Raw genomic sequence first — 12,292 nt, forward strand, 5'->3', positions numbered from 1 at the left:
TTAAACTATGTTTGAAACTCGCCACGTGCGTTGTTACCTGACTATACTAACAATTCTCTGGTTTTTCCAGACGTGTTGAGTTTTGTTTTGAGTCCAATCGGTCCTTCAGGTTGAATAATATCACTTCACATATGCTACAATAGATATTACCAATTTCTCCCATTGAACATGTTTGTCGTTATTAAGCAAAATACCTAACTCCAAAGTTTGACAACATGTCTATGTGTGGTGTCAGTATATAAATTAAGTCAGTATCTGGGTTGCCTATAGGTCCACGACTGATTGTGTGTGTGTCTATATATATATATATATATATATATATATATATATATATATATATAGACACACACACACAGTCAGAAACCAAGGCCTCATGGATCAGTTTGTATATTTTGTGGGGTGTTGCTTTTGTGATAAGGTAATGATTAAACTTTAATATTCGGCATGAAACTGTTTTTTTCCCCTTATTTCTTAATGAATCTGTAAAGTGCAAATGTAAATTTGTACAAGACCTTTTCTAAATTGTTGGCTTAAAAAGAGGCACATTGGTATTCTGACAGCACCAACCTCACGTTTAGGCCCTGTCCACACTACATAACCGATCTCGAGAACCAAATCCGATAGCATCCCACCATGCACTGTCTGTTTACAACCTTGCAAGTGCAGAGCCCACGTGCATGGAAGACATAACGCTGCTTAGCATGAACGTTACGGCTTTGTTTCTCCTTGACCAATTTCATCACTCCAATATGTATGTGCCTTGATTTTGGCATCTGATCACGTTGCTCCATGATCCACCATTTCACAACAAGCCTCAGAAGTTGTATACAGTACAGCAGTATGGATAGTCGTTCTCAACTCCTTCAGGCGCCAGTTCCGAGTACTGTATTTGTAATGTCCACGCGCCAAAACATATTAAAGCGTTCTGGGATATTGGAGGATACACAAAAATGTAGTTTGGTATTACAAGCGTCCACACTTCTGCCAAACTCAATAGAGGACACACAATGTACAACTTTCCAGTCAGTCATTTTTATATATTTTTATTAAATTAAAAAAACAAAAATCCTTGAAAACGTATTTACAAGAACTACTGTATATCAAATCAAATATTGTAGGAAAAGTCTGTAAATTAAACATTTCACAAATAAACCAAAACTCTTGTTTCAAAACAGATTTGGAAATACAAGGGGGTGATTTAAACAAGCAAGCTCTTTATCTTGTAACACACAGAAAACTTAATTACACAGCCACTCCCTCCCTACTGCTGGATTTTACTATGCGAATATCTTCCTATTTACTCTAGCTAAGTGCACAGAATATGTGAGTCATGTCAGCTCATGGGAGTGAACTTAAAACAGTGGTTTCAACAAAAAATAGGTGTAAACATGCACTGGTTCCAAAAGAAACCATTTCTATCTGCCCATCCTGAAGCAGTTTACCAAGCAGGCGTGTTCAAACTGAATCCTCACCATCAGAACCACAGGAGCAAACAAGAGGTCTAAACTAGGGCTGTCTGTTTCCATTTCATTTCTTCAACTTCAGCTTTTAACATGTTTAGGTTTTAAAATATTGAGAATGTCTGTAACCATAAAAGTTCTCCATCACTATGTTATACAGTATTGCAGCATGCACTTGTGTATGCATACAGCATTTCATTGTACATGGAAAGGATTGCAGAAATGTTGAATATAAAAAAGGCCTACTTTGTAGACCACTATGTAAACCAGCAAGGCTGACACCCCTAGTTTAAAGCACTTTTATTAATGAAGGCGGCTTACTGAAAAATCCGGTTTTGTCCTGGTATTTTATAGCTTAATTTTTAAATGGGAAAGTTTCATTATTTCTCTATAAGCTCTAGCAATAATATCACTGGCCCCCCTTCAATTCTATTGACAATCTTAGTTTTTTTTTTGCTTAATTTCAGATGTTAAGACAATGCTATAGAGGACGTTGCTGTCACTTCATGTATTGTAGTTCAAACTGCCCTACTCAAAGTCATTAATGATCTAGTGGCTACCAGATCAGGACTCTGGGGTTATTTATAGTGCTGTATTTGAAATCCACTGCATGAACGTAAAAAAATAAATACACTGAAGATTCTCACCTCAATAAACTGGGGACAGTTATGTTATTAAGCTAACTAGAAGCAATACAATGCTGTTTGAACCCTTGGTTACACAGCTTCAATGCGGCGTGATAATCAATTGTCTTAAGTTTGCCCAAAGGCAACACAAAGGAGTGGCTGACAAGGCTTCAAATAAATGCACTGTATGTAAACCTTGCTTAGCATGCCTTTATCACTCTATAAAGGAAAAAATTGGATTAATTTTCCAAGTAAACTGAGGGAGTTTCTGTCTTTCTAATCAACAGACTAAATAACAAAACATACTGTCTGCCAAAAACTAGGAGTAATCACCTTGCACAAGAATGGCTACTTCCTTAAAAGTAAAAACATCATGATTGCCACCTAGGAGAACTACTGATCTCTATGAACTGTATCAAAATGTCTTGTCCATTTCATTTTCAGAACCAATTCAACACCTTCTTTCTTAAAGATGCACCGATATGAAACAGACTCCTCTCGACGTTAGCTAAACTTGCATTTCTGTCCACAATAGGGCATACTAGCTTAAATTTCTGTCCTAAAAATAAGGATTTACAAATAATAATAATATAAAATAAAGGATTACTTATTTGAACAAGTTCGCACAACCCAAGCAACTCGCAGCGTAACTTCAGGCAAGACTAGAAGACACAAACACACAGTACAAATCTACCTGTAGGTGAAGTGTGATCTGGAACCAGAGCACTGGCCTGTCCATTACTGCATGCATCAAGTGATGCCCCCAGGACACAATACATTCATTAGAACAAGACCCAAAGCTGTAGTGAAGTCTCTGGCCATTATTAGCATAACAGTCTCCCTTAATGTGTTCCAGACCTGCCACAACACCAAGTTCAATGAATGTCAAACCTGCTTAATATCACTTACTTGCTTACCTTCACCACACTGAAATGTCCTGATCTGAATAGAATGGGAGTCAGTGGGGATAAGCTCCAGATAACATCACTTCAGGTATTGTCACACTCTGGTTAATATCACGCACATGCATTTGTGGTGCATTTCCACCCCCATTTTATATCACTTTGAATACCACTTTCTTTTTAAATTGCAATGTGTGTACATGTAAAGTATAGCTAAAACAAATATTACAAATGAAAACTATTGCAATCAATGGAATACCAACAATAAATCAAGCAGATCTGTTTTGTGAACACTGTATTTAATAACTACTTTGCCAGCTGAAGTCCTGTTAAAGTCATTATGCATATCACCATTGTGCTCAGTCCCTCTGACTTCCTTCCTGTAGTTCAGGTAATATAACCCCACATCCAGACTCCCACATAGCTTCCTATGGGCAGCATATGGAGTCTTACAAGTGAACTTGTAAGTGTTGTAGAAGAAGAAAGGGCTCAGCTTCATGGAAATGACCCCTAGAACACTAAAAGGCACAATGAGAAAGTTATGCTGATGTATGCCTTTATTAAAAATGTCAGGTTTCCAACCCCTAAATTAGGCTTTACTTCACTTCACCCACCCACCCCCGCTTCCTCCCAAAAACAGAAAAATACACTAGTTAACATATTCTAACTTGCAGGGCTATTGATGAAACAAAACATGGACTTCCGTTCAGTAGAACCACAATGTAGCTTTGACATGAAGTAGAACACAGTCAGGTAGTGTCCTTCACATTGCTGTGTGGGAGGTCCAGCACACACAGGCGGACAGGCTGGGCCTCTCAGTGCTGGTTCTTTCCTCCTGGAGGTTTCCCAGGTTTCTTCTCCTGTTGCCCTCGGCCACCTGCACCTGCACCTGCACCTGCCAAGCCTCGGCCACGCCCACCGAACACACCTGTTGGGGTCAGACAAAACACACATTCATTTTCAGCACTCATAAAGTCTAATGATTTCCAGTGTTGCAGGTCACATGGTCCAATTGCAGCTAGACCACGTACAGCATGGGAAGCAATTGCACCAAACTGCAACTTTTACTGCTAGAAAAGGGAGAAATATATACTATACACTTCAAACATACTTTCCTTTGACAAAGGTATGTGAACATACCGAAAACATACATACAGGAGCAGACAAAAGTACTGCCTACGCTTATTAGAGGAAATATGCAAGACAAGATGTAACCTGCTGGTTAATTATCATAGCCGTCTGAAAGCTATAATAAAAGCAAAGATACACCAAATACTAAAGCAGGGGTGCCAATACTGTTGTCTGCGACTGAATATATAATTCAGTCTGATTTATATATTCAGCCCCCAAGAAGCTCATACCTCTGCCTGCACCTCCAGCCCCACGGCCTTTCTGCTGCTGCTGCTGCTTGTTCTGCTGCATGCCACCGCGACCCCTGCCCTTTGACACCACCTCCTCTTTCACCATGTCAATGATCTCATCCGGGATCCGCAGGTACTTGATGGTGCTGCCTCGTATGTAACACTCCGGCATCCTCCAGAACTTATCACCATCCTGCACAGACAGAACAGGGATCTCTTCACAATACACACAAATGATCCATAGTGTTTAACTAATTCTCAAAGATGTGCAGGTCATTATTTACACAGTAGGACATGTACAGTGTAAAGCCCAGCATACACAAGGAAATGTTTCCAAACACGAGTTTTCCTTGTGTATGCTGGTTGTTTCCCCGGAGTAGACCAGGGTTCTGCTTTGAAAAACACTTTGCCTTCAGCCAATCAGGAGAGACTCAGTGAGCATGCACCAGCGATCAGAATTATGAAAGTTGTGCGACTTCTACAGAATATGACCTGGTTTGGAATCCTGCTTCGATGAAGCCACCTCCCCTAAAGTGTCTGGATCCATTTGAACAAAACTGCGATAAGCGCAGCTCATTCAAAAGATGACGATACGCTCCTCTCTCCTCACAGTTTAGGATCTACTCCCTTGTCCACACGACTCTGCCCTGTGCTTCCCTTTTTTACAGAGCTGAAGTGCAGCACCAGGCTTTCCTCCATTTTTGGAGCATGCAGCAGGAATGATCATGTGCTGCTTGAAACAAGTTTCCACATGCAAGCTGGTCTTAAGCTTACTTATACAAAGTCATTTTCACCTACGCATGTTGATCAAATGTGGTTGAATACTATTAAAGTATTAATACCCCTGAAATGACCTATTAGGAGAGAAACACTTCTGTACAGTAGAATGTGTGATTTCAGATGTCATTTTTATGCACTGGTTTCCCTTGCATGTTTTTGATTCAGTCATTTAAATGAGCTATATAATTCAATGACAACTGAATACATTTCCAGTAGCTTGTGTTTGAATAGTTTTAAATTAATCCCAGCACTATAAAAATACGAAAACATTTCACATGTACAAAACTAGAGAAAGTACTACAGAAAAGCCCATTTCCAAAAAAGACCCAACCTTAAAAAGGTTACAAAAACACAATTTGGAGAATTAAGTGAATATCTGTGCTGCCTAGTTGGTATCACTTTCTACTACAACTAAGCAAAGTTTACTTATCTTTCGCTTCTTCAAAACAAGATTTTTCACCTCCGTCAGAAGTTTAAATGCTGTTACGCAATAATATTATAACTTCTTGACAGATACGAGAATTTACAGTTTTAATATTCAGTAGACACTCAAAACTCATTGGCCCTCAAATTGGGGAACTTTGTGCTCAGCAAGCAGCCTGGTGTTGCAAGGTTCTACATCTGTTTACAGGTTTTTATAATAATGATATTTCCTCATTAGGAACCCTAGGTTGGTCCCGGAAAACGCAACAGTAAACCGTCTTGATCCGTTGCTTGGCAGGTAAACCAACCTCAGTACTCTGGAGTCATCTAGTGGCCATTTATTCGACTAAATTGAATTATTTTAATCTAGTTAACTGTCATGAAAATTGCTGACGTTTTAGAATTGAGCCATGTTGGAATCTGCATTTTGATAGCATTAGTTTTCTTTTGACAATTAATATTGCTGTGGTTTAAGAAAAATTGCAATTCATAATCTCATGCACTGGATACTGCCCGTTTATTATACCAGTAACTATGGTACAATCTTTAGACAGTTGGGGGTTTTTCAATAATGTGTTTTCTACAATTTATTTTTTTATAAAACTCGAGGGCATGTGTAAAATGTCAGCACAGCAAAGACTCAGTAAGACTACAATTCCCAGACTCCCCTCACACTGGATCAAACACAGGAATGGTGGGCCTGAAACTGTTTCACTGGTCTGCTGTACAGAAGACCTCCACATTACAAATTGTAATGTGACAACACCACAGGAATGCTTAATGCGAGACAAACACATGCTGAAAATAAATGCATGTTTAAAGTGAAATGTAGCGTTGCGATCTCTGGGATAGTTGCTGTGAGATCAGCGTTTGAAAATATGTGCAAGACGTGTAAGAAAAAAATAAGACTCATAAAATTTGTAGTTTTGCTGCTGAGGGAGTTTTATGTTCATACCAACAGAACATTTAAAAAAAAAAAAATAATTACAAATCAGCAATATAAAAATTCCACTTAAAATATGATTAAATCATACTTCCAGATCTGCATTTGTGTTTGTTAATCTTACATTTCAGTTTATTTTACAATATTAAAATAGGAATAAAAAAAAAAAAATGTAAAAATGTGTTTAATTGAATCTGTAAATTTTAGTGTTCACAGTCATAGGTGTGCTACACACTGTATTATTGGTAAATGTACCATTACAGCGGTGGCTCAAATCTCATGCTACTTTGTTACTCATATATAGATATATATATATTATATATATTATATATATATATACTATATATTATATATATAGATATATATATATATATATATATATATACACACACACCACTTTTTTACTACTAGTGTTTTACTAGTGTACATTTAGTCATTCTTCATATTTAAACACACATAACAAAAAATGATGATCACAAAATGATCACATGTAAATCAGTAAGAAGTATAAATTTTAATGACGTCTTGTTTATGCAAAACACAGTATAACTTTACTGGCAGAACTTGCGTTTTGTATCATTAACGGGCTTGACACAAACTGCTTTGTTATCTAAAAAAAGGCATGAATTGTCAATCAATCAGGCATTACTCTTGGTGGGTTTTTGTGAATAAGACTGACTGTTTGGTGACGTTAGTGTTATGTACCTGAACTGTATCCCGTTAAGAACACCCACGCAGCATTTTACAGGCTGCACAAAACGTCAGTTTATCAGCGAAGATGATTATTGGTTGTTGTTAGATGCATTGGAATTAATCACGTGGTTACTTAGTAAAGCCCAGAAACACAGCACTTGACAGGCTGCACAAAACATGAGATGATATTGAGGTAATCTCTCAAAGAACCTATGGCGCACGGCGAGTGGGTTTTGAAAAATCATGACAATTAACGGGCCATGATATTAAGCGAGGTGATATAAAACGGTTTCACCTGTATTTCAATTTAGTTTAGCTAGTTACTATGCCCACCACAAGAATCAGACTTTGATTGGCCAACAGAATAAGGTGATAATGTGTTTGTGAAGCAACAGCGACCCAGTCATGTGCACCTGTCCAGAACCCCACACTACTTAGACCTAGTGGACAACTGCGATCTTCACAACTCCAAGCAACTGTTTCTTCAGTTGGAATGATAAATTAGCCCAGGCCACAGCTTATCCAAGTAATGTGTTTGTGCAGTTTGTCCAGGAACGCTGTTCAAAACCTGCCTCTGAGACTCAGGGACAGAAGCACTCACAGCAGAGAAACAGACCCAAGCCAGCTCTGGATTAGGCCATTTTTGTGGCATTTGGAATTAGGAATGGCTCACTAACACTAATACCAAAAAAAGAAGCTGCCCTAAGTTGTCTCAAAGTGGCTAGTGTAAACAGGGTACTAAACACAGGCAAAAATGAAAGACAACAGTACCGCACTGCTTATTTCATTGTGCAAATAGGTGCAAGGACAAGGAAGGAAGTTATCTGACAAACTTGAAACATGCGTCATTAAACAACAGCCCCATACCCTGGATGTGCAGATGACCTCCCTCAGGTTAATGTTCATCCAGTTATCACAGCTCACCAGGTGCCCGTTGTACGTCTCCCCATTCTTCAACTCCACCAGCTGCAGAGAAAAAACAAACCGCACGCACAGGCTCAAACCAGGGCTTGGGGACATTAAAACACCTCTTCATCGGTGACAGGACATTCATCTAAAGCAAAGGGCGTAGCAGGGAAGGGGGTGTCACATACTTATTACAGTAATTGCAACTAACCAAACACATTTCAGAAGTCTTACCTATTCTGCAAGTACAAAGGGTGCACAGGTCTCAAACGTGCAGTTTTGAAAGACATGTTACAGAAACTTTTTTTTTTTTTTTTTTTTTTTTTTTTTTAAACACAGTATCTGGTAACATCAGAAAGAAGCCATCGATTAAAGGAGTGTACTATTATGGGTATTTTTTGGGGCCTATGCTGGTTGTGGTCTGTGGGGAAAATACTGAAGGTGATCAACATAATAATAATAATAATAATTATAATAATAATAATAATAATAATACAGAGTCTTTGTTGTCCTTAGCCATTATTTAAGGTTTTGTTTATTCACTTACCATGGGGTGGTTCTGGGCTGTCTTAAGCAATGATAAGGGAAGCTGAAAACAGAGCAAAATGAAAATTCAGGCATTACACTGTTATACATGCAATGAAAAGTACCTGCCTTTGCGATTTTAAAACTGGTAAATTGTTAAGCAGACAGCTATAATCACTCAGACAGGTAATGATGCTGAGTCGTTTTTTAGTTTCCTCGTCTTGATAAATCACAGTACTGGCTGAGCACTTACACACAGCCGGAGTCACAAATCCAGCATGATTGTTTTTGTAAAAACGAAAACGGCTTACATAACGTTATTTATTTTAACATGTTCATGGCCAGAGTGACTTTGTCAGTTAAGACCACCTTAATACTTAATCAAGGAAACAACTACATTAAAAATAGAGAAATGACGGTCACCTGAACTAAAAACAGATACTCTTAAGATAGGACGGACAAGAAGCGTATTTTTTATATGACACACATTATGTTATGCGCGATACTGTTTTTGCTTAAACTCACCATTCTGAATAATCACTATAATTCACTTATACTGAATTCATCCGCAACCCACCGCCAACGAGTCTCACAATGTAACCCTGGGGTGGCAGGTCGGGGGCTCCACCCTCCAATCGCAATGTCGAACTGCAGGCAAGAGATTGTAACAGCCAATCAGCGTCGAGCAGAGGTGGGCCCTCCTGACTCCTCGGATAGTTAGGTTTCAATGTGAAAATCCTCCCAACGTGAGTTCTGAAAACCCGAGAGAGGCGCCTAAGCAATTGCGGCTCCGTTTATACCCGCTACTGCCACCTAGGCAGCGGAGGCTCATTACGAGAAAAAAAAAAAAAACCTGTTGATTTGACTGGGCTGATATTGCATTATGTTTTGTTTGCATTTAATAATTAAGTTCAGTTTTCTAGACTGATGTTTAATTTCTCCCGCGGTGTTGATGGAATATGTTCTTGAAATGCCTTGTTACATAATTCTGATTAATCTGTCGTGTCCAAAAACGTCCACGTATACGGCAGGAATGTTAATATTTTTAAAAAATGGACTAGATTTACCTTTTTTTAAAATAGCGCAGTGATAGCAACAGTTAATTGGGAAATAAAAAAACAACATCCTGGTAAAGACACTTTTACTGTCATGACAGTTGATTTATAGTAGATTAAATACTCTGATAAGTAGTGCAAATATTTTATCAATATTTAAACGTGTTTATTTTATCATAACATTTAAACAACTCGACTAGAAAGTGCCTTTACGAGAGAATACTAGGGGCAAACAAAGAGCGAGTGCATTGAGGTGGCGTCATGCTTAAACAGCTGCCAAAAGCTGCAACCCTGAAGCAGTTCAAATAATTATATAATGACACAGACATAATTACAAAATGAAACATTGTGTGCACTGTACATACATATTGTAACAAAGGATGGGACGTTGTTTGTGTGCGTCTGTGTTTGAACTGTGCCGCTTTCTGATGCTAAGTTGCACGGTATACAATACAACCGTGCTTCCCGCGCTAACCCTGCTGCAAACATCCAGCCCTGACCCCTACCAAGCGCGGGAAAACGCTCCCGGGGATCATTAGTGCACCTGGCAGGAGCCGGAGAGAGTGGGGCTGATGGCGGCCACTGATTGGTCGAGGTTAACCCACAGTGTTGCAGTCCTCCTGGCATAGAAAAGAGGCAGCCTGTGCTAGCCTGGGATGTGGTGGGGTGGAGAGTTGGAGAAGTATTGCTGACCTGGGTATCCCTGGGCTTTTATGCAAAGTGAAAGTGATTTTGAAGAACTCCTGCTTCATGCTTCTGTTTTTACCATTACAATATATATTAAATTAGTTACAAAAATGTCTGACTTAAAAGGATAACTTGGCCGGTGGCAGTTCCAAGATAAAATAAATACATACAAACTTATTTGCACATATGTCTTGATTAAAGGTTTTGGAATAATTGCAATTACTGAAGAGTTGTGAGAACGAAAGGATGGTACAGTGTTCTTACAAGCGTTTAAAAAAATCTACCAAACAAAAATCAAAATGAACAAAAATAGCACCCAGCAAACACCACAGCTTTTATCGAATCCTTTTAGCCCTCTATATGCATTTCAGCAAGTGTATTTTGCTTTTATTTTTTTTAACAAACTCCTACAGTATTGAATCCCCCTTTATGTTTCTGCACTAGCAATCACGAGCATTGGAACCCTGTCTACCCAAAAACTTGAGTCAGTCAAATATGCTGCCAGTATTAGTGAATTAGCCAATATAATTTTTTTTTTTTAAGTTTTATTCCATGGCTTCTCCAATATTCTGACAATAATCAGGTTCTGTACATGAATCAATCATAACATTCTCAGGATGCACAATGGTGCAGCACGATGATACAGGGTGAGTCAGACAATCAGGGGCTTCCTGGGTTGAATGCTTGTCTTGCTGATTTGGTCATCTTGGCGGGAGCCATGCATCGACCTTTCACTCCTTTGGGTTACGAAGTAAAATCTGTACTGTGAACACTAGTGCCACATCAATAATATAGCCCTCACCCTTTCAGATAGTGTCTTCACACTTGTTGCACAGCTGTATTCCCGGATCCTCTCAATACAGTTCCATTACAAGGGTTGTCCAGTAAAAATAGTCTGTTTCACTTCCAGGGGTGTAATGAATGTGCATCAATGAATCATGGTACTTTATTTTCATGATGTATCGTATTATAATGAAGGTATGTATAGTTTGCATCGTGATACAAGACGAAAAGCACAACGATATGGTATTATATTATTGATTTATCTTGTATTATTATAATAAAGTAGGTAACTAAAATAAAGTGTTTAAAGCCATTTAGAGATTAACAGGAAAGTGTCCGTGCATAGTAATCTATTTCTAACATGGATCCAGCTCCACGTGAGGTTCACAAGGCACGAGGCGTAACCTGGTTCTGCCCCAATCCAAAAGCAATGGAGTTTGGAAGCAGCACCAGTAGACAATGTAGAAGAGGATGGTATGCATGGTCTAGGTGTCAGGTGCTGTCAAAGCCTGCACCACAACAGCGCCCCCTATGATGCAAGATGCCAACCACACCATCCTAACTGCTATGTTTTTGTTTTTTAAAGTAGGTCTAAGTGATTAAGCGGGCCTGTTGTCTTGTTAAAATATTATGCCTTTCATCTCTGGATGCTGAGTTCCAATTTGTTACTCAAAAGTGGTCTTAGGTGATGTGTCACCTAATGTCCTAACACAGGCGAGTCAAACTCGAGTCCTCGAGGGCCACAGGATCTTCTGGTTTTCATTTCATTAAGCTCTCAATTAACATAATTGATCTAATTATTTGTTGAATTTGACATATTTAATATTTTTCAAGGTGTTTTGCCGTTGATGGTTTTAAAAATGCACTGGATTCAAGGTACACTACCTATGAAACATTCTGAGGCCTGAGGAGAAGTGTTAAAAGTGTCCAATTAATCAAAGAGCTCGGATGGAAACGAAAGGCAGAAGACACTGCGGCCCTCCGGGAACTGAATTTGACACCGCTGTCCTAACCCTTAAACCCCCTAGTTAAACACAAATTGCTCTGAGCATTCCTGAATCATTCTCCTTTATCTTCTTAGACTGTCTGGTCTGGAATCAAACCCTTTTGTTACCAAGGGACATCTGGCTACCATTACCCCTCAACAT

General features: G+C 38.9%; 1 protein-coding gene across 1 annotated transcript; it reads right to left on the reverse strand.

The window, feature by feature from the left end:
* Positions 1 to 1,026: 1,026 nt before the first annotated feature.
* Positions 1,027 to 9,246, reverse strand: LOC121301486 (U6 snRNA-associated Sm-like protein LSm4). The gene is made up of 5 exons (XM_041230937.1): positions 9,145 to 9,246; positions 8,642 to 8,683; positions 8,056 to 8,154; positions 4,350 to 4,542; positions 1,027 to 3,916 (listed from the first exon to the last, which is right to left on the reverse strand). The coding sequence occupies exons 1-5, from the start codon at positions 9,145 to 9,147 to the stop codon at positions 3,804 to 3,806; spliced, it is 450 nt and encodes a 149-aa protein (XP_041086871.1). The 5' UTR covers positions 9,148 to 9,246; the 3' UTR covers positions 1,027 to 3,803.
* Positions 9,247 to 12,292: the final 3,046 nt, after the last annotated feature.

Source organism: Polyodon spathula, chromosome 27 (genome assembly GCF_017654505.1).
Source record: "Polyodon spathula isolate WHYD16114869_AA chromosome 27, ASM1765450v1, whole genome shotgun sequence".
NCBI lineage: Eukaryota > Metazoa > Chordata > Actinopteri > Acipenseriformes > Polyodontidae > Polyodon > Polyodon spathula.

Coding starts and splice junctions, on each gene's coding strand:
- LOC121301486 (XM_041230937.1), bottom strand. Junction 8,155..8,641: donor CAGCCCAGAACCACCCCATG/GTAAGTGAATAA, acceptor TTTTCTCTGCAG/CTGGTGGAGTTGAAGAATGG. Junction 4,543..8,055: donor AGGTCATCTGCACATCCAGG/GTATGGGGCTGT, acceptor CTGTCTGTGCAG/GATGGTGATAAGTTCTGGAG.